At 43.7% G+C, this 20,819-nt stretch overlaps 1 protein-coding gene across 3 annotated transcripts; it reads right to left on the bottom strand.

The window, feature by feature from the left end:
- Positions 1–41: 41 nt before the first annotated feature.
- LOC144727614 (anillin-like) lies at positions 42–20,496 on the bottom strand. 3 transcript variants are annotated; one of them, XM_078606563.1, is made up of 24 exons: positions 20,283–20,496; positions 16,824–16,971; positions 16,139–16,232; positions 15,852–15,979; positions 14,887–15,365; positions 14,410–14,509; positions 13,602–13,858; positions 13,078–13,179; positions 12,495–12,639; positions 11,921–12,297; positions 10,490–10,659; positions 9,663–9,804; positions 9,434–9,569; positions 8,144–8,335; positions 7,110–7,236; positions 6,678–6,726; positions 6,210–6,254; positions 5,936–5,971; positions 5,220–5,247; positions 4,500–4,603; positions 4,283–4,369; positions 3,453–3,560; positions 3,029–3,201; positions 42–2,246 (listed from the first exon to the last, which is right to left on the bottom strand). In XM_078606563.1, exons 1-24 carry the CDS (start codon positions 20,298–20,300, stop codon positions 2,126–2,128), a joined length of 3,366 nt encoding a protein of 1,121 aa, XP_078462689.1. In that variant the 5' UTR covers positions 20,301–20,496; the 3' UTR covers positions 42–2,125. The 3 variants fall into 3 exon arrangements, with proteins under 3 accessions (XP_078462689.1, XP_078462687.1, XP_078462688.1); XM_078606561.1 differs by having other exon boundaries at positions 11,921–12,303; positions 20,283–20,495; XM_078606562.1 differs by having other exon boundaries at positions 11,921–12,303; positions 16,139–16,229; positions 20,283–20,495.
- Between the last annotated feature and the right edge of the window lie 323 nt (positions 20,497–20,819).

The raw sequence follows: 20,819 nt of genomic DNA, 5'->3' as shown, positions 1-20,819 counted from the left end.
TTCCACACGAGGCTCAGTGCAGTAAAACAGAGCATACACAATTTGGATGTAAAAGAGCATTTATTTCCTTTTCAAGCAGTTACAATTCAGGTAAATAATTATTTGAGGAATCTACAAGACGAAAACTGTTCTGTAAAGACCGATTTTTTTTTACCAACGAGATTATTTAAAACATTTAAAAGGACAGGACAAAATGACAAGTTATTGTATATCTTAAATGCTATATAAGAAGGTTATATTTCATCGGCAAGCAGTATACTTTATTTTTTAAAATCTGAACCCATTAGTATTTGCTGTTTCCACTGTACTTGGTTTCTCTAAAACATGTAAGCATCTTGTGCCACCTAGCTTCAACACATTTCGATTCAGTCGACAGAATTCGCAGATAAATTCTATACCAAGACCACTCTTGTAAACCTTGTGTGATCAGACACTTAACCCAATTTATTCCTGTACCAAAAGTGAGTAAACGGATTGGTAAATGTCATGCGGCAGCTGAATTATAAATTACGCATACTCCACCTCACTGATTTTCTGTCTGTACTAACTAATCTCAGTCAATGCATAGGAGCTGTTTATGGAATTTCATGCTTCAGATGCATATTACCAAATCGTATTAAAATATACCTGCAAAAGACAAAGAAAAATATCCCCTGTATAGCCTGAACACTGTTGGGGCAAGTGCTGTAAGCGAGCACCAATGAAGGCCGGCACGGCACACAAGGGGGTGGGAGCCAGTACTACACCCGACCAACTTTGTCTTCCCAGTGGCAATGTTTTTACACATTGCACCAGATAATCATTTGAGGCCGAGATGACCTAGCGAGGCCCAAGACCGGTTCAGATAATTGTAACTGGTGTTGGCCATGAGCGGGAATTGAACTCGGGTGAAAGGTTCGTAGCGCAGCACGCCAACCACTACACTACTGCTCCCCACTAAATATATATCTGCACACCCAAAGCCACATGCAATCATTAAATGTGGCTGTACGCAGCAAGTAATTGTTAAACGTATGTGCTTTGAAAAATATTCGGTCGAGCGCATATTGTGTGGACATTCACATGGCTTTTCCAGTGCAAAACCAAGTATGAAAGGTGTGCACACGTTTAAAGTGTTGTACATGTTACAGCGCGTAAATTAGTGCAAAGGTTTACCGTTTTAATTTTTTGCAAAAGTATAAATTTTGAATTTACGCTCATGTGGGTTATCGCATACCATATCCAGTTAAATATATATGGCAAATGGAGACTTATCTGTTACTCATAGGTTCAGAAGCAGTGAGCTTGGCACTGAAACACAACACTTATGGACATTTCACCTCATAGCATGTCAATATAATTGTAAGAGTTTTGAAAACACAAATAGAAAAAGATCTCAAAGAATTGAGCTGCAGTATACTACTGTAATACTGCCCCTTTGAATAATTGTATACTTTGTAAAAAAAACGATAAACTATCCAAGCACACAGTAAAGACAGAAAAGTGGAACAAGATGCCCTGACAGCAGGGAGCATCCGAGGCACACGGGAGTGTCCATGGTGAACCATACAGGTCTAGCTCAGCCAATGTTGACCAAGCTTAGCACCAATACCCCCGTGTACACGGCTTAAGTTAGCGGCAAAGCACACACGCGATGCAGGCATAATTTGAGCAATCTTTGTGAGCTTCAAGCACGTGTGACCGTACAGCTATGAATCATCAAGGCAGCAGTGCATCGTGTCCCGTATCCGTGATGTATGCACATGGGTTTCCGAATCTTCCCGTCAACTACAGTTTCAAGCTAAACCACTCGTAAATGTGCACAATAAAGCAATGTCTGCTCGGCAAGTATAACAGTTCACCGTTGATTACAAGTGGCTCTGCAACGCCTGGCCAACAGAAAGCTTTGCGAAATAAAGGCTGCAACAATCTCAGGCCAGGTAATGTTTGGTAAGGCTATGTTTGGCTAAATCGGGCTGAGTCTGTACAACAGTTGGTTAAGTCCAACTATAGCGAGTATCCCCCTTGGCTATTGAGCCCACACAGGCTCAAACGCCAGGGGGTACTTTTCCCTCTACTCACTCAGGTCCGGCTTGGCCAGGGTAGTGTGTCTCAGCTAAATGGTTGGCGATAGCTGTGGTTGAGCTCAGCGAGTGGCAGCCCCGGCGCAGGCCTCTGGCTGCCAGGTGCGTAAATTCATCAGCACCTGGTTGAACTTCTCCATCCACAGGTTCCTCTCGTCCCGCGAGTCTGCCGATAGCCAGTTCCTAACACCCACCACAAGAGGGCCAGTGTCAGTCACTGCATTTGGCCCTGGTTCGAGGTGGCATGTTCAGATTCAGGTACCTTAGGTGGCTTAATGACTATAAAGTGGTGGAAACGTGATCATATAATTAATGAGTAACACACACTAGTTGCACTGATCAATCTACTGCCAATGCACACTAATTGAACCTGTAGTTCATCTAAGACTTTAAAGTCAAGGCAATAACATCAGCACTATCATCTTTAGCACTTGCACAACAGTGACATATTGAGACTAATATTTAAGAATATACAAGGCCACATCCGATTACACAATTATAAGGCAGTGTTACCAACAACAGTGAAGGGTGTTCTATCCATGCTTGCTTGTTCAACACTGCCCATATGCGGTCGCTTAAGTTCTATGACGTGACATCAGTAATGAGAGCCAGCTCCTACTGCTGCTGGTCTCAGTGATGCATTAGCTACGGAAGTGGTGCCACCGTCAAGTTAACACGTACGCTTTCGCGACTAATATTATTCATAATATAGGTTTTTGGATCAGATCGCGTTATTTATAAATGTGTCGTAACCCTCCACCACCCGACACGGCTAAACAGTAAAAAATGTGTCACGTTTTTCAAAGGACAAAATAATTCACTTCTTTAGCCCACCGGTGTGCTGAAGAGAGAATCAACAGCATTTTTGAAATTTGAGTACGACGTTTCGCTGATAATTACAATCAGCTTCATCGGGCAAGAATGGTGAAGCTCTCCTGTTGCTCCCGGTCTGCTATTGAACTTACTTGGTCACGCACTGACGGTTGCGCATGTGCGTGGTGAGCGTCTCGCGGTCGTCGGGGTGCTGGGAGCGCACCGTCACCAGTTCCAGCGTGTGTTGGCGCGCGCAAAACTCGCGGTTCACGGGCTCCACGCGCCGGTTCACGCAGGTCGCCAGGTTCACACGTGCCATCGGATCCTGCCCGGCACAAGCGTGGGGTGCAAGCAGGTGCTGCCTGAGATGGCTATACTGTATAACAAGGTCGTCCTGCACTAATAAATCCAATTCCACTGACAATTCCTCACTCACATCCATAAACTAGAACACATCACTCTGATCCCTCCACTAGAGCGGTTTAGGAGGAATACTCCACATATACACATGAAATATTGATGATCTGCTAATTATCTACACAATACTTAGATATCAGAAAATGCATAAGGACCCACCTTCCTCTTCTCATCATCTGGATAGGTCCAGTAGGAGAGGCAATTCCCGGACAGCACGCACCAACGCCGGTGCCATGCTCCAAACCCACTCACCTCTTCAAACATCGTCTGCACCACAGCACACAAAGATTTTCCATTTGTTGCATAATCTGATGGAGCAAGCACTTATGAAATATTTTTCGACCAGGTCTGAATTTTTATCTCACCAGTGTTTATATTAATGAGACTGCACCAGATGAACTACTACCAGAGAAAGTTCAGATACCAATTTGCAACAATTTACAACAGGGTTCACCGACAATTGTTTGGCGGGCCACATTATAAAATGTACGTGTGCTGGTGGACTCAGGTCACGTGTGCAGTCGTTACGTCATATGACGTAATTACGTAAGAACGCCTGTACATGCGAGTAATAATCTTGACCCCTCGTCTCGAAAGGTGTCTCCTCCCCTTTACCTCTTCATCTCACTTATACGTATCAGTTTACGTCTCGGCGGATCATAGCTAAGCGGGCCACTCCAAGAGCCTTACCGGGATACATATAGCCATGCTTCATCACCAGTTGAAGCAACCTAGTGTACAATATGCACGGCCAGGAATAAAACCAGGACTACTGGAATCATTGGCAGGAGCCTCTGGAATGAGAAGCACTCAGGTCAGGCTTCCCAAGGTAAACAAGTGAAATTATAATAACACAGTGCACTAACCATTTTGGTTATCACTTTGCAAGCCCCTACTGAGCACATGTATGACTAACACCAATACTAACTTATGCAGCAATGATGCTTGTGGTTTTAAGAAAGCAGTGGGGGCATACAGAAAGGTCGTACCAAGAAGCCTCGCTCCTCCACACTCGAGTCAACGCGGCACTGGAACTTCAAATAGACGTTTCCCTCCAGGGGCGACATTCGCTGCACCTGAGGCAAAAGCACCTTATTAATCCAACACGTGAATATTTTTTATGATTGTGCGAGCAATAAATAAAGCATAGGGTTGAGTGTGCAACGGCTAGAAGTGACTCGAATTATAGCCACTTTCACGAGTTACCTTTTCCAGTGGAAATTTGGCTTGCCCGACAGAGGAGAGGCAGAGGCGGTGGGAACCAACTAGGACGAAGCCACTGGGCCTCGTGCCCCCACCAATCACGATGGCTGCAACACAAACAACACCGGGCCTCATCATCTTCTACTAAATCATCTTCAATAAGTCCCATATCATCAGATTTGGGAAGTTAAGCAGAGGTTTGAGCCTGGTTTGTACTTGTATGGGTGACTGGCCAGGGTTTGCCGTCAGCTGTTATAGGCATGGAGCAGCAAATATTGCCATGGAGAAACATGTTGAATATTCCAGCTTTAGCCCAGGTTCTTCCCGACTGTATTTGCAATACAACCCAATGCAAAAACCACGTGACAGTCTTGAGACTTGGACTGTCCTCAGTTAATTTTCAATCATATTATTACACACTGCCGCAGCGCAAGGTTTTATACGTTGCATTCCAATCAGTTTTGAAGAGCCTCTTGTGATTACTAAAACACAGTATACGGTCATCCATTATAAAGTGTCTTTTAAGCCAGTAAATATAGTGATCACGGTTCAACAGGACAGTAAACTTGTCAAAGATGACAGGCTTTACACAAAGCAATTTGCGGGGTTTTATGGAATGCAAAAGAGAAGTCAAATCATGACCAAACTATGGTCCTTCCAATCCACAGCTTGTACTGCATATTGATGGACTGCATTACAAACAAGACCATTTGAAATACTTACATGGAGAATGCAAATTACTGCCACTTTTCTGCAAAAACAAAAAAATGATACATGAAAGAAGACATCACACAGACATTATACATAAAACATTAATTGTTGTTGGGGGCACATCACATAAAAAATCGTAATCTACTGTAATAAAACATTCTCAAGTTAGCAATTAACAGTGCCGTATACTTGGTTGCATTACCATGAACAACACAAACTGTGATACAGCATTGCTATTAGAATCCATTTATAATTAAATACAATACATTTGTAACTAAAATACATTGCCATTTTATAATAAACGGTACAATTTGGATTTTATTTCGTCTCTGAATACAACTGCTGCTGCAAAAAAAGGACGTACATTACTGGGACAAAACAACAACTCTATATTAAAAAAATAAGTGTGGTACAATTGAAAAAAACAGCCTGGACAAAGAATAGGGTGCAGGGGGGCAGCAACACATCGTGAGAAGGAAAATCCAGACAATGCATGCAGTGAAGGTTCATTGAGGGTTTTGCCCATCGGCTTTCATTTCTGGAGTAAAAAGTATGTGAATGGGAGTAGAGCAAGATAACAGAGGAAAGAAAGCGCGTCCATTAGTAAACCTTGAAAACAGTGTGATATGATCTTAGAGTGGACTCAGGAATGACTGAGAGCTAGTGGAGATATCCAAGGACCACCTCCACCAGAAACAGTAAATTCTGCTACAGTAGAGGCAACTCACCGTGATTGAAGACAAGAGCTTTTTTGGTGTAAGACCCTGTGTGTAAAACAAATCAACCAAGCATCACATTGAGGAGCACTGAACATGGAAACTTCACTTTACATCATAATCAACTACGCAGGCAGTCTACTGAGGCTCATTAACTGAATTGCAATGGCAACATCAACAGCTGTACTTACATACTAGCATGTAAATGTATCAATGTACTTTGGAATTTAGTTGGGGGCAAACGTATCAGTGTCTTCATGGGTTTTTTTTCCCCCCTCAATCTCACCTTTGCCTTTTTCTTTTCAGGAACATTGGCGTCTTTCTTCTGACTCTGAAAATAATATTGTTCAAGACAGTTAATATTGAGGAAGGGCAGCTAACATAATCAAACGTGATTGTATCTCGATAATTACCCAAATGAATGCAAAAATAAACTGTACACACACTATATATATATATATACATATTATTTTATTATTTCCCTTCTATGTGACTTTACCGAAAGAATCAAGAATATGAATCCCTGCAGTCACGAAAGCTTTAAATCGAAATTTTGTACACAGACTTAAAAGGAGATGGTACATTTGAGGAGTGCAACCCCCGCACCTCCAATTAGCACAGCCGGCGACGTATGGTGAAAGATATTCAACATACATACATTTTATGACACCGAAGTAAAATGGACAAGTATATATGCATTCATGCGCCTATGAAGATTAAATTACACCTCAGTGCAAGAATATAATTATCTTACCAAGCAATAAACCTCCAAGGAAATTCCAAAGTCACTTCCAACATCTTGCCTAAAGGGAAATAAAACCACAAGAGATCAGGCAATTAAAACCCATCATTTATAATTCATGCTGTGACCTCTCATTTTAAATAACTTAACCTGAAATTAAACATACAACATTTACAAGTGTAAACGCTATATCATAAAATATACTTCAGAAATGGCAAGAGGGAGCCTCCCTTACAGATCGTGGCAGCTCATTCTAGCTTAGGGAATATTCTAGAGGTTGAATGCTCTGCCACGTGAATTTTTCTCTGCACTAACAAGATACTGGAACAAGGCTGCAATCCTGTGTACATACCTTACTAAAACCGTCTAATCACAAGGAAATAAAAAAAACACTTGTCTTAGGGCAGGCGACCAAGGGACACGAGACACAGGCAAAGTACTCACACGGTGAACGTTGTGGGGAAAGTCAACGTGTCCCCATTGGGCGGCGAGTGAGCAGCCACAAGTGGCGTTGCCACAATGTTTTCAGCACCCTGACGTAGCAGCACCACAAAGTAGTAACTGCTTTGGTCTGGCCAAACGAGACACAAACAGGTCAATAATTACATTTGTCCTTTAGTTAAGTTCCAACTGCAAAGAACACTAGGTTTCTGCAGGTTTTTGTTTGACTGTCAAGTGTATTGTAATACTTAGGAATTGGGAAATAAATAAAGTGCCAATACAACTAACAATTAAAATTCATAAATAACACTGCCCTAATGAGGATATATATATCATAGGCGATGGTTTAGGCAATGGCCCCTCTATTCAAGGTGGTAATGGGTGATATGGGTGGGCGGTGGGGCATGGGTGGCAGATGAATTCTCGTACCCTCAGACTGACTGACAAAACTACAATACTGTACACAGCACACGAGTTCTTGTTTTGGTCTGTACAAAGACAAAGATCCCCCTTATAGACTTAGCAGACTGTAGGGGCAAGTGCTGTTAGCGAGCACCTGTGAAGGCCGGAACGGTACACGAGGGGGTGGGTGGCCAGCACCACGCCCGACCGCCTTCGTCTCCCCAGTGGTGATGTTTACACATCGCACCAGGTACTCATTTGAGGCTAAGGACCAGTTCAGATAATCGTCACTGGTGTTGGCAGTGAGTGGGAATCGTACCCGGGTCGCCGGGTTCAAAGCACAGCACGCTAACCGCTACACTACCGCTCCCCATGGTCTGTACACGGTGACTGTACAGCACGTGTATATGCGATACACATACATGCGAGCACTATTTTTTTACATCGATTTTCTTTTTATTGAAATCGCAACGAGCCAGACTTTTCAGCGAGCCAGAAGACCAGAACTCCACCAAATGAGTCTGCATAGCTGAGATTTTACTGTAATGCCACTCACCAAAAGTGCACAGCAACATAGCAGCGAACGTGGCAGGGAGGGACGACTTAACTTCTCCGAGGCTTTACGAGGGTCTCACCTGGCCGGGAGGCGAGAACGCACACAAACTCGGGCTTCAGAGGCAGTCGGATGTCGGAGATGAAGACTGATCCTCGACACGGGGCAGTCTGTTCCCCCGGCGTTGTGCCGGTTCCACCACGGCCACCTGAGCGTGCGCTCGCATTGGCCTTCAGCCGATTCAGCTCCGCGAGTAAAGCCTGGTGCTTCTCCGCTATAGGCCGCAGGATAGAGGACAGCACAGATTAGGAAGGCATTTATGTGCATGTTCCATTGGCAACAATGCAGGCGGCTGTCCCTGTGATAACGTCACTTATCGGAGTCTGTTGAATTAAAATACATTGTTCCTACACGAGGATAACTCAGTACAGGGTGCTTAAAAAAATGTTAACACTTCTGAGAATTTGCAACAACACCACGAAAAATGTGCCTCCGGGCTCTGGAGACCACCTGGAGAAGATTCCAGCCACGCGTTGACAATGATGGCAAACAAGTGGAGACTGACTTTTTGAAGCTATTAACATACATTTGTTATCATGTTAGTGTATTATTCATTCTTTTTCCATTAAAAACGATAGTCTCATAAGTGTTAAAAATATTTTAAAGCACCCTGTATATTTTATGATTATTTTTCTAATTGGACTATCAACGTCATAAGACAAATAAATATCTTGACGGAACTCCTACAGCCAGCACAAACATACATCAGAGAAAAGCTCTGAAAGATGGCATCACATAGCTACTGTTGAAGTTTCTTCTTACAACTCTTTTATCACACACTAGCATACCTGTATTTGCCCTGAAAAAAAATATTTGCACGTCAATAAGCACACCTTTTTTAATTTTCAGAGTTGGATTAAGCAATATTAAGTGACAAAAATAATGTAACATTATGTTTATTTATGTGCAGTCATTGGTGACCATGGTGAAACCATTAAGACACTCCACATGAAAAACAGTTTAATCAGAGAGTTACATGGATTCGAACACTGGGTTTCAGTGATTACCGGGCTCATTCTTCTCACATTATATCAAGTCTTGGCCAAACGGTCACTTCCATACCATTTGGGTATCCCGCTACACTAAAAATGTAAAAAATATGAAACGCGAAGCCAAGTAGGTCACACACCATTTAAATTATGTTTAGAAGTTCAAAATTAACTAAGCTTTGCACGGTTTTCATCAAGTGAAAATATTTGGAGAGCTTGGTCCTTTTCGTTCCAATACAGTTCCAATGACACCCCCCCCCCCCCAGTGCCCTGTATGCTGCGTGCAAATACAAATGACACAAACGAACGAAAGGCGTATTTACTGGAAATGAGTAACAGCCTCTCAGCTTCTGCCTCCTCCAAAGAGCCCTTGCCGTGGTCCTCGTCCACGCAGCAGCCGAGCGCCGTGCGTGCCTGCTGCATGATGCTTTGCTGGCTGTTCACCTCATTGGTCAACAGCTGTACGCATACCAGGCACGCACAAAGCATGTGTAAGTACAGGAGATTATAGCACGGTTACTGCGCATTGCTGCTATGGAGGCGCCAACGTACGTGCAGGCGCTCCCGGAGGGAAAAAACACGCGGGGAGTTCTTGGGACGCTCCTCGGCCCTGACGTTGTTCCGACGCGGTGAAGCCTGCTTGACGGGTGAGCGGCGGTGCAAGCTCATACGCTGGCTCCGGTATGCGTCAATGCTGCAGCACACGTAACAAAAATTACAGGAAGAGACAAACATGTCGCTGTAATCAATTACACACACACACTTCTAAACGTATTTGTGCTATAATAGCTATAATAGTTAGTAAGTGATGTTTGTGTTCGGGGTGACTTCAACAATGCAAATAATATAATTATTTACCGCCTGATAAACACATTTCATTGTTAGCCAGTGTGAAAAAAGCCAAATACCTGTTCGGCATGTAACAATTCATGATTTAAAGTAAAGTCTTGAGCTCAAAGCCCACATCAAATCGCATGTGCAAGGATAGGTTACTTATTTATAAAGAATGTATGTGATTTGCCCATGAAAATATCAGGTTCATTAAAACCTTGCAACAAGATATTCTACATGTACCACAATGACAAAATAAGAATCCATTCTTGAATCAAAGTGACCCAAATCTTGAAATTCACCAAATTGTGGTAAGGAATAGTTGCAAGATGCCTAATACCTGTACATAAAAAAATCAAGTAAAAACTTTCATTTACATAATTTCATTATGAATACCTAATTCACAATAAATGCCTCTGTTCATTTTAAATCACAATTCAACCCAACAAACACAACGCGTGCTCGCAGTTCATCAACATACACACGACGCTTCATACCCCTCAACAGTCGACAAACGGCAGCACCCAGGAGAGACGGCACACACGCACCTGTACAGCAGCCGGGGCTCCTCAGAGGGCACGAGGCTATCCAGGGAGCCCGAGCGGCGCAGGCGAGCCCTCGTGTTTCTCCGTGCTGCGGGCGGAACCTCGGGGCTGCAGGGGGCACTGGGGCTCTTTGCCGAGCTCGGCGGCAACGGAGACGACATCAGAATCTTTTGCTGGAGTGGGGGGCCCAGATAGAAACAACGTCACCATCCCCCCAATAACGCAGTGGCAATTCCATCGATATGCTGCCCGGAATTACCCACAGGAATGACTATTGCTCATTAAACTGAAATGGTCTAATTTTCTCCTGGAAAATGTGCACATTGCCAATGTTCATCTCCGGTGTGCAGCTCTGAGCCAGTTGTGAAAATTTTCAATTTCCACCATGGGGTTCGGGCTATCTAAAAGAAATCCAATCATGACTTTCCACAAAGTGGCACTTATTTTTGTATCAACTTACAGGGAAAAAGACCAATATCCAAGATTTGAGACCATAATGTTCCGATTATAAGTGGTGGGCTCTATCCCCTGCACCACTCAGCCGAATGAACGTATAAAAATTGTATAAGAACATTCAGCCGTGGAAAACATTCTAACTGGGACTGTAGAAAGAGTAGATTAATGCATGTTTGGATTTTTTAAAATATTGTCAAATATACAATTGTTTATCCTATTTCCAAACATATATGCATAAACTGAAAAATGTATGTAGATACAGCATGCACATCATTTATATTTTATAGATTTCCCATTTTAAAAGGTTTAAATATTTTATCCTTTATGAAGTATTGTATATTCACAATACTGATGGCAACGATTACACCCCTTGTCAACCACCCAACTGCTGCCTTCCTTCTTACCATACACCCAACTAATCTTTCACCATCAATAGAGCCAACAGAGCTATTCCCTATTGTTCAGAAGCAACCTGGCCACAAATAAAATCCCAACAACATTGCTTAATCATATAGTGGGAATGTATAGTAGCAGACAAATCAACTAAGTGCATGTTTAGACCCAGATAAAGATCCACGCGACCACGGGGAAAACATAAAAACTCCAAATATACAGGCATCAGGGTCGGGACCGAACCCACGGCCTCCTGCATACCAGGCGAGGGAGATAACATCTCGCAACAGTGGCACCCTAATGTTCCCTCTCCTACTGGCCACACATCCTTCTCTTTATATGTAGTCGCATATAATCAATATCTGTGTGGTGTTACGAACAATTACTATTTCTAATGGAGACCTTTTCAACCATCTATTAAATTACTAAAATTATATCTCCTGTAAGGATAATGTGTAAAGGGAAGGCAGTGGGCACCAGTTACATAATGGCAATAGAACACAAATTCACGCACTTACAAACACTCAAACGGCAAAAGGAGCAACATGGGATATCAGGTCGACACAATCAACAAAAGCAGCGAACCTCGGGACTGTGCACTGCCGTGTTGATCGACTCTGACAGCAGTGACATAGACGACACCTCCAGCTCGTCCTCACTCTCCTGGTTCTTCTTCTCGCCACTGGCCGCCTCCTTGGAGAGCGCCGTCGTCACCTCTCCTCTCGTTTCCACTGTCCCTTTAGTTTCGCTCCCTTCGACCACGTCATCCAGCAGATCCTCAAATAATTCGTCGATCACGCCAGAGTTGTTCTCCTCTTCCTCCTCGCTGTCGCTGACGTCATTACTGGACTGGCAGCCTCTGCTGTCGATATCAGAATCCCCAGTCGACTCGGGTCCCAATTTCTCCGTCTCGGAGGCAAACCGCACCCGGCGTCCGGGCTCTGCATCGTCGCTGGTGGATTCTGTCCCTAGAAAAATTATCACTCCAGTCACCCAAAAGGCATGCAGATGCTTGCACCTCAATCCATTTCAACACCATCTCATGGCGAATAATCAAAATTCATTACAATGCAATAAAACTAAAATAAACTGCTGTAGCAGAATACGTCCAATTAATTACTGTCATGTAATTGATTATTATAGATAAATGCAAGTTTACCTGCGGGTGTTTTCTGTACTGCAGTGGCTGGGGATGCCAAGGCATTGGAACGCTGGACAGTCTCTACAGACTTTTGCCCGTTGCCTTCACGTGCTGGTGTGACTGGAGCCTTGGCCACGGAGCCTCCGGCTACAACCGAAGAACCCTGCCAATCCCATGCAGCTGCCATTAATACCATAATTGAAACAATAGTGGCAGATAAATAATGGATCCAGTTTAAGGTGGTAACAAACGTCCTAAATGTTAAAAACTTAGTTGATGCATACAAGGGGATTACATTTAAAACCTATGTGATGGTAGAAGCTTAATTAATATTTGCCATAGGACAGGAGCATGTAGTCCACTATTTTCCCAGGAGTTACATTATCACATGTTGTTTTACATTTCAATCACAAATTAACTTGCACAAGTCTGAATAAACTTAAATTGAGTTTGTAGCCTTCAGAAACCGCAACCATGAGCCACCACAGAATGATAACAAACACTGGAGCCTTGCATGACCTAACTCAAAGGCACATTAAAAAATAGTCTAATGCACCGACACTTAACCACGAAGCTCCAAGAATGCCCAGCCATGCACTACCTTGTCCGAGGTGGCATCACTGACGGGCACCTTCTTCTCATTGGCCCACACGCTGCCTTTTTGGAAGCGATTCCTGATCATGGCTAGCTCTTGCTCTCGCTCCTACAACAGAGGAAATGCAAAAGCAGAATGTTTAAGCCAAGGTGTTGACAGCCTTTACTTCTCAGCAGCCTGTGATGGCAAAACAACGCTATAAAGTGGATATTATAAACCCATGAAAGGTTAGGCTTCAGAAAAACTTAGTGTCAATGTCAAAGCCCCAATAAAAAATTACGAAAACTGCCATCAACTAAGTCTCAATAATACAACTCCATAAGTAAATGATTACCAAGGGATATCATTCAACAGTTAAAAACAAAATATGCATTTCATGCGTCAAAGTGGAAATGCATTTCAAAGACTCATCATGGACACCACCAAAAATAGGTGCAGTATACCATTAAGGTAACCTCAAAAACCAGTATATAATTCATGATAGAATTGTTTTGAATTAAATGTACTATTGAACCGCGGCCCAAGAGCACCTGCTTAAGTTTGTCGGCGTGCGAGGCTGCAGCTGTCTCTCCCTGCCCGTGTCGAAAGCGGTCGTGCAGCGCACGCGTGCCATCCCCCGGTGCCACCGTGATGGTGCGGCCCCCAGCAGCATGGCCAGTCACGGTGGGGGTCACGGACTGGACTGCAGACGGTGTCAACGACGACGTCGGGGTGAGTCCGGCTGCTTTCTGCTGCTGGCAGCGTTCCTCGAAGCGCTCGCGGAAAGTCTTCACGCCCGAGCCGTTGGCTGCGCGGTTGAGTGACCCAAACAAAAAGTTCATAGCTAATGTTAGTGTTATATCCCATGGAAACTAAACGATTTTTTTATTAATGTGGAGGGAAAAACCGGAAGACCCGTAGAAAAATTCACGCGGTCACGGGGAGAACATGCCAAATCCAAATATACAAGTGTCAGGGTTAGGATCAAAACCACAACCTCCAGTTTAGATGAGGTAGTTACACATCTCGCCAGCGTGGCGCCCTCATTTCCCCACGCGCAAACCGCACAATTTTCATTAACTGCATTCCACCAAATCCTAAATATCTTAGTTGAATTCAGTGACTGCTCCGAGTTTCAAACTGGTCACGCACATTGACACACACTCTGTCGTTCACTCTAAAAAGGTGTTCATCAGATATTATTAGTTATATTAATCCAATACACAGCACATTGGTGGTTACACAAAGCAATGTGGTGCTTTAAACAATATTCAAGTAAAATCATACCCCAAGTACCATCACACCTCATTTAAATTGTCTAAGAGTAATGGTGAAAATATAAAAACAAGAAATAAAGACCAGGTGTGGATGGCGTAGAGACGGTCTGCGCTGGAGTGCCCGGGTTGATGGTCTTGTTCACAATCGGTCGTGCCTGCGAGGGAGTGGTCGCCTGCGATTTCTGCAGCACGAAAAAATTAGAAGACCTCAGCATGTACTTTCCTACGCTGTCGAATTTAATCCCCACATGAGGCGTTGCACTGTTCGAGAACATTTCTGAGACTAACATCAACCATTAATTTCTTACCGTTTTACTAAAAATATTGTACCCAATATCTGTTAAAATAATCTTAGTTTACGGCACTTCCGTTAAATCTCCTTTCATTTATACACATTGAAATGTTGCCACTGCTCTTTCAGTTTTACAGAAAACTTGTAAAATTGTGTCGACTATTTAAAATATTCTCCATTTCTGAAATCTGTTCAGAAGGCCCATTTCCTGAAATTTAAGTTCATTAGTGTTATTGCAGATGTTAACGGCTTCAAAGTATTCATCACCTGGGGCTGCGACTCCTGCCTTGCCGCAGCAGTGGACACGGCTGGCTTGGACCTGTCGAGGGAACTGTATGGTCTCTCCGGGGTGGCAGCCCTCACAGTCGCTAGTGCCACGTTCCCACTTGCCGACTTGGTCATGCCCACCTTGACAGGAGTCTTATCTGGGGTTCTGCCCACGGTGGTGCGAGTGGCTGCCACAGGGGGTTTGGCTGGGGTCACGCTCCCTTTGATCTTAGTGGCAGTTGCCGGCTTTGGCTTGTTTGCGGTGGAAGTGACGTCCCCATTGCTGCTGGCAGCGGCGCCATGGCCGAGGTCGTCCTCCCAGGTGTTGATGGTGGCGGCTAGGTTGGCCAGACGGGACTTCGCGGCACTGTGAGAGGGTCGCCCAGTAGCATCTGGCTGATCATTAGGCGGTGCTACCAAGGCGGCTCTCGAATGATTGAAGGACACAGGCGAAGAGACGCTTGCACTTTCATCTGGGGCTGCGCGAATAGTGATGGATAAAAGACGACATCAGGTTGCACACACACCTGTAATCCAGTTCATTGGAGCAGAGGCTCAAACAAACGTATAAACCTTGTTAACAATGCTAGGCCACAGGTATGGCAACCAACATTGCCAACCCATCTGTGTGGACCTTTGTGTGTTATCTCTTCATATGCATGGGCTTCCTCAAGTATCCTCCCACACCCAAAACACACACAAAAATTCCCAAAGATAACAGATGCACGACCCTTCTAAAATAAGGTTTGCGGAATATAGTGAGGTTTTCTTGAATATATTAAGCAATGCATACTTGTTAATACATCACACACATATCCAGCCAGCTTTATGTCAGTATAAAGCTTATTATGGTGGTCAATGTACATATACAGGCTACAATACATAAGATTAATTTACTCATGTAAAAGCCACCACTGCATTGCACCACGTTTAGAAATGTTATCCCCAGACTGCAAGTCTCTCACCATCTCCATCCCAGTAGCGTCTTTGCTCGGCCAGTTTCTGCATGCGCGTCTTCACCGAGCCAGAAGCCAGATGTGTGAAAACTCCCGGATCATGCGTCGTCTCTGCTTTCTCAGGCATGGGTTGGGCCCTAGAATGTTTTAAGCAGAGACACAAGCAGTGTGGGTGAATGTCCCCTATTCATCGAGGTGTCAGATTGCATGAGTTTTGTGGAAATAATACTTGACTTCACCAATAGTCACATTAAGCAAATTTACCAATCACAACACTGTGTATGAATTGTGTGTACCTGGGTGCAGGATCTCGAGGGAGGACATTCTCAGTGTCACCCCCTCCTGAGTAGCGCTTCTTAGGGGGGGAGCCTCCCAGGTCAGCAACTCCTGCTAAAACAAAACCATAGTTTTGACTGAATAACAAGACTTAGAGACATCTTCATTGACACTACACATGTGCATATGCTTGTTTAACAGCAAGCCCTAGGTACATTCGTTTTAGATTAAAAGTAAAAAGTGGTGATGCCATTTTTTTTTTACTCGGTCATTGTTCACGTTTAAATTCTAACCAGAAATTATGATTTCTTTGTAGTTGAAGGCTTAAAATTGTCTTAAGCTAGATCAAAGCGTTTCTTTAAATATTAAATTTCATTTACAAAATCATATTAAGTGCTCCTCAAAGTATTTAGGCAACATGGCACAACCTATCTATGGGGGGGGTGAGAAATTGCATTTGTTGCCCGAGCAGTAATTGGAGATATATAATATGTACAGGGGCGTGAATATCAATTGGGCATGGAGCTGATAATACAGCAAAGAAAATGTCAGATTCACGAGACACTGACATTTTCCCACTGCAGGAAGATCAAACTTTTAGGATACACAAAACAAAATACACACACAACGATCAACTGAAAAAAACGTCAAGGCCTAATGGGAGGTGAGCAAGCAGGCACCCAAGTCGAAACAAACACTACTCACCAGGAGAGCGGCCACTGCTGTTGGCGGTATCGGTGAGCGGATCACGGGCACGCTTGCTGGGCGAGGTGCAAGCAGCTTCACCAAGGCCCTGCTCTGCCATCTTCTGCTGCAGCAGCTCACGGCGTGCCCGCGTTCGCTCCAGCAGCTTCTGTAGGACCGAGGTGGAGTGAAGAGCGATTGAAGAGAAAGTATCGTCACACGCATGGCCGTTACAACCTGTGTGGTTCACTTCAAATCGCATCTATAACAATGCATCCAGCAATGCCTATCTCTCAAAACTCATTCAGCGAGGTATTTAATTGGGGCACATAACCAAATTACATGGATTGTGCCGAGTCAGATCTTGAAAGATAATTCGAAAACCTGACCCACATGGCATGGCAAAACCATCATTCACGAGTTGATTGCCAAATGGCTGTACATCTGTATGATCCACCAACAGTTGCTAACAAAGCACTGGATTACAGATGCACACACCATCACTTTTGTATATTCCGTGGCATTTGCAGCTGTTGTTGTTCTCTTGAAATGTTACATTAGATTTCAATTTCACTCTACCTGCAATTGTTTTTTCATGTTTGTTTTACGTTTAAGACCACAATTAATTATTTCATATGCATGTAGTTTGCTATAGGATACTTGGAATGTTACATTTATGTTCTGTTTCACTCACATTATTACGTTTCCTGTGCAAAAGATTGTTTTTTTCTGAATTTCCCCTCACCTGGTTAAATTCAAGCTAAAAATGTATTTGGCTCCTTCATTTCACAAAGATTGCACCTTGAAATGTTCAGCTATCAGTTGTGGAGGAGTGGGAAGCTGAAAGTTCAATTCACCGATTCACTGTTTACAGACCAAACGTGGCCTTTAAGCAAGAAATTATTAAACCAAACCATATATGTAGACCTACTGAAATGTTCTTGTAGTTTGCTTGTATGCTCCACTGCCCTTTTGTAGGATTGCACAATTTTCTTTGTACATGGCAATGCTGAAGTTAAATGTAAAAATAAAATATGCCGTTTTGTGAAATGGAAGCTGATACAACAAATAGGCTGCAACAAAGGCATTGTATTTACAGATATATTACATTTAAAAGAAACAATTTAACTTCACAAAAAGTTCATAGGAAAAAAGAAAAAAAGATCTAAACTGACATTTGAGCCATTACAACGAGGCTGTGTGTGACCCAATGGTATTTCGAAAGTTTGAACGTGAGGAATGCAACTGGCCACTTTAACGGCAACGTCTTATATGGCTCAGAAGCTACATGTCTCAGAGTTCCACAGAGTTTGAACGTATGCCAGGAAATTCATAATGCCGCGTAAAAAAGAAGTGGCATGTTTAGCTTTTGCAGGAGTCACACCCAAACCAGCTTAACCGTTCAACGGCAAAGTGTGGCGCATCTCCTAATATGGGAACCATCTGTCAAAGCCGAACAATTCAAAAACTTGTATTGAGTGACCTCATAGCGTGTCAAATCAAAGCCATACCTTATTGGAAAAGTCACCCTTTTCAAAGTTGTACGTACTTCTTACAGTTACACCTTTTTGTCTCTGATTTTCTCACAGTAATCCGTTTTGTATTCAAATGTTCAGAATTTAGTCCATGCACAATTTTGACTGCGGTGCGAATATAAAAGGTAACCATAGAAAGTAGCAGTAATGTTTAAAAAAATATAATCTCAGATTGACGTTTTAACTCGAGCAGTTGTATAAACAGGAAGCACTCGTCAAGCAAAGCCTTTCAGTCACTTCAGCCCCTAGCACACTGCCTTTTTCATTTCCATCAGGGTTCTTGTGCCAAGTTTAATGCAGATCGACCACTCCTATGAAAATACTTCCTTAATTACTCCAACCGAAATCATACGACAATATATTGTATGTACAATGCCACTGCTGGCTTTTGATAAACATACATACCATCGTGTAGGGAGTAAACTCTAAGTTACATATTAGTTTTGGCGAAGTTGCACAGAGCCATTTAAAAGAAAGGTACTTAAAAGTTTTACATAAATGGATAATAGACACCATTGACCAATAAGAACATTAACTGAGAAACGTCTTAATTCCACTTGATAAAATAGTACAATGTTAACTTAGTACAAATTCTGTACTACACGTCACATTTTAAAAGATCCCATTGTGGCGAGAGAGCGGCGGCTGCCCGTATCTTGTGTGCAGTCTTAACCGGTGAGAAATATCACGTCCCGATGTCAGCCCAGTCTCTCCAACCGAAGACAACCAATGGGTAACTTTAGTCTAAGAAGTTACATTGTAACAATCAGACATTATCAAGCCACTTCTAGGATAAAGGGTCTCACCCCAAGCATGTCGCTTGAGCACTTATCGGTCCTGTAACAACCCAGTCCCGTACCTGCACACCAGCTGATGGTGCTGGCCCCATGCTTATTGTAATGATCGATGTTGTTGGTGATGATGGTGGATTGATCGACTAACATAGATTAAAACTCACCAAATGACTGGATTCACAGACGCTAAACCATCTCGACAATATTTACCATCAACTAATCATCAACTCGCAATTTTAAAAGTTCTGGGTTAAGCCTGTAAAAACAATGCGGGGAGATATGTAACAGTAAAGTAATTGTCACATTCCAACACCTAACCCTTGCGATAGCAGATTGATAAATAATTATACAACATATTCTCGGTTCTTTCGGTAAAGTCACGTAGAAGGGAAATCATAAAATAATATAAATTTGTATTGCTTTATAGTTATATATTTTTTATTTCCCTTCTACGTGACTTTACCGAAAGAACCAAGAATATGAATCCCTGCAGTCACGAAAGCTTTAAATCAAAACATTTATTATACAACGTTCGTGACTTTACGTTAAAACAGTACCAGAAGCTTTAAAGCCCCAGGCCAGTAAAGGCGTCAAACTCGTCAAAGAGCATCTCACCGCTCGACGCCGACAGACAACATGAACATGTTTGTTAATGTTGCTCAATCGTCGCGTATTTAATGCTCAAATCGGCAAGTTAACAAACAAACACGGCACATTGTCCCAGACAGATCCCCCGTGTGGCCTTAGATTGTAGGGGGCAGGCGCTGTTAGCGAGTAGCAGCTGTGAAGGCCGGAACGGCACACGAAGGGGGTGGGTGGCCAGCACCACACCCGGCCGCCTTTGTCTCCCCAGTGGCGATGTTTACACGACCACACCGGGTACTCGTTGAACAACAACAACCGCCATTCGCCACTACGTGGCGGTGACGTCACCACGACGCTTGTGCCAGGCCATGTGCACCTTGAGGCCACACAACACGCACATACACACAACACGTACACACACACACAACAGGTACACACACCACACACACAACACGTACACACACGTACGTACACACACGTACGTACACACAGCACGCCGCGTTCACTCCGAAAACCCCAAAGGGACCAAGCGTCTGAGCGAGCGAGCGCTAAACAACTTCGTCGACCTGCGTGAAGGTGTCCATCGGCGTAACAGTCGGCGTCCGCGTGCAGATGCCGTCGGATTCTCTATCGGAGAGGGGTGGTGGTGATGGTGGTGGTTTTAGTGGAAATCCTCCGTCTCGTCTCGAAGTCGTCGTCGTCGTTCAGGGCGGCTGAGACGTCTGAGGCGGCGGCTCCGGTTTGAATAACCGCGGGCGGCCGCACTGCGCATGCGCCACGAGCGCGCCGAGTGACGTCAGTAAACCGTCGCCTCGTGGGGGGAGGGGTGGTGGGGAATAAATAAATAATTCTAGATTTGAAGCTTGATGCAGCTAATCCGGCTGTGACGGTCCCACCTGATGACGGAAACTTGTGTTGCCTCCGAAACGTCGTGATTTTTATTTTATTTTCATTAATTTTGATGTTTTACCTACGTGACTTTACCGAAAAAACCTAAGAAAATAAATAAATTATTATTAATTACCCCCCCGCCTCCTCCTCCCCCCACCGCCGCGCGCCCGCTGCCAGACCAGAGGGTTTTCCCTCCACCACCACCACCTAGA

This window comes from Lampetra planeri, chromosome 26 (assembly GCF_965212315.1).
Source record: "Lampetra planeri chromosome 26, kcLamPlan1.2.h2, whole genome shotgun sequence".
Taxonomy (NCBI): domain Eukaryota; kingdom Metazoa; phylum Chordata; class Hyperoartia; order Petromyzontiformes; family Petromyzontidae; genus Lampetra; species Lampetra planeri.
This window is presented reverse-complemented; position numbering and strand designations above follow the sequence as displayed.

Bases quoted from the DNA above. Each gene is read 5' to 3' on its own strand.
- LOC144727614 (XM_078606561.1), bottom strand. The intron at 15,366-15,851 runs GTGAGAGACTTG...CTATTCGCGCAG, and splicing joins ACGCTACTGGGATGGAGATG to CCCCAGATGAAAGTGCAAGC. The intron at 3,561-4,282 runs GTACGACCTTTC...GCTGTGGTGCAG, and splicing joins TGGAGGAGCGAGGCTTCTTG to ACGATGTTTGAAGAGGTGAG.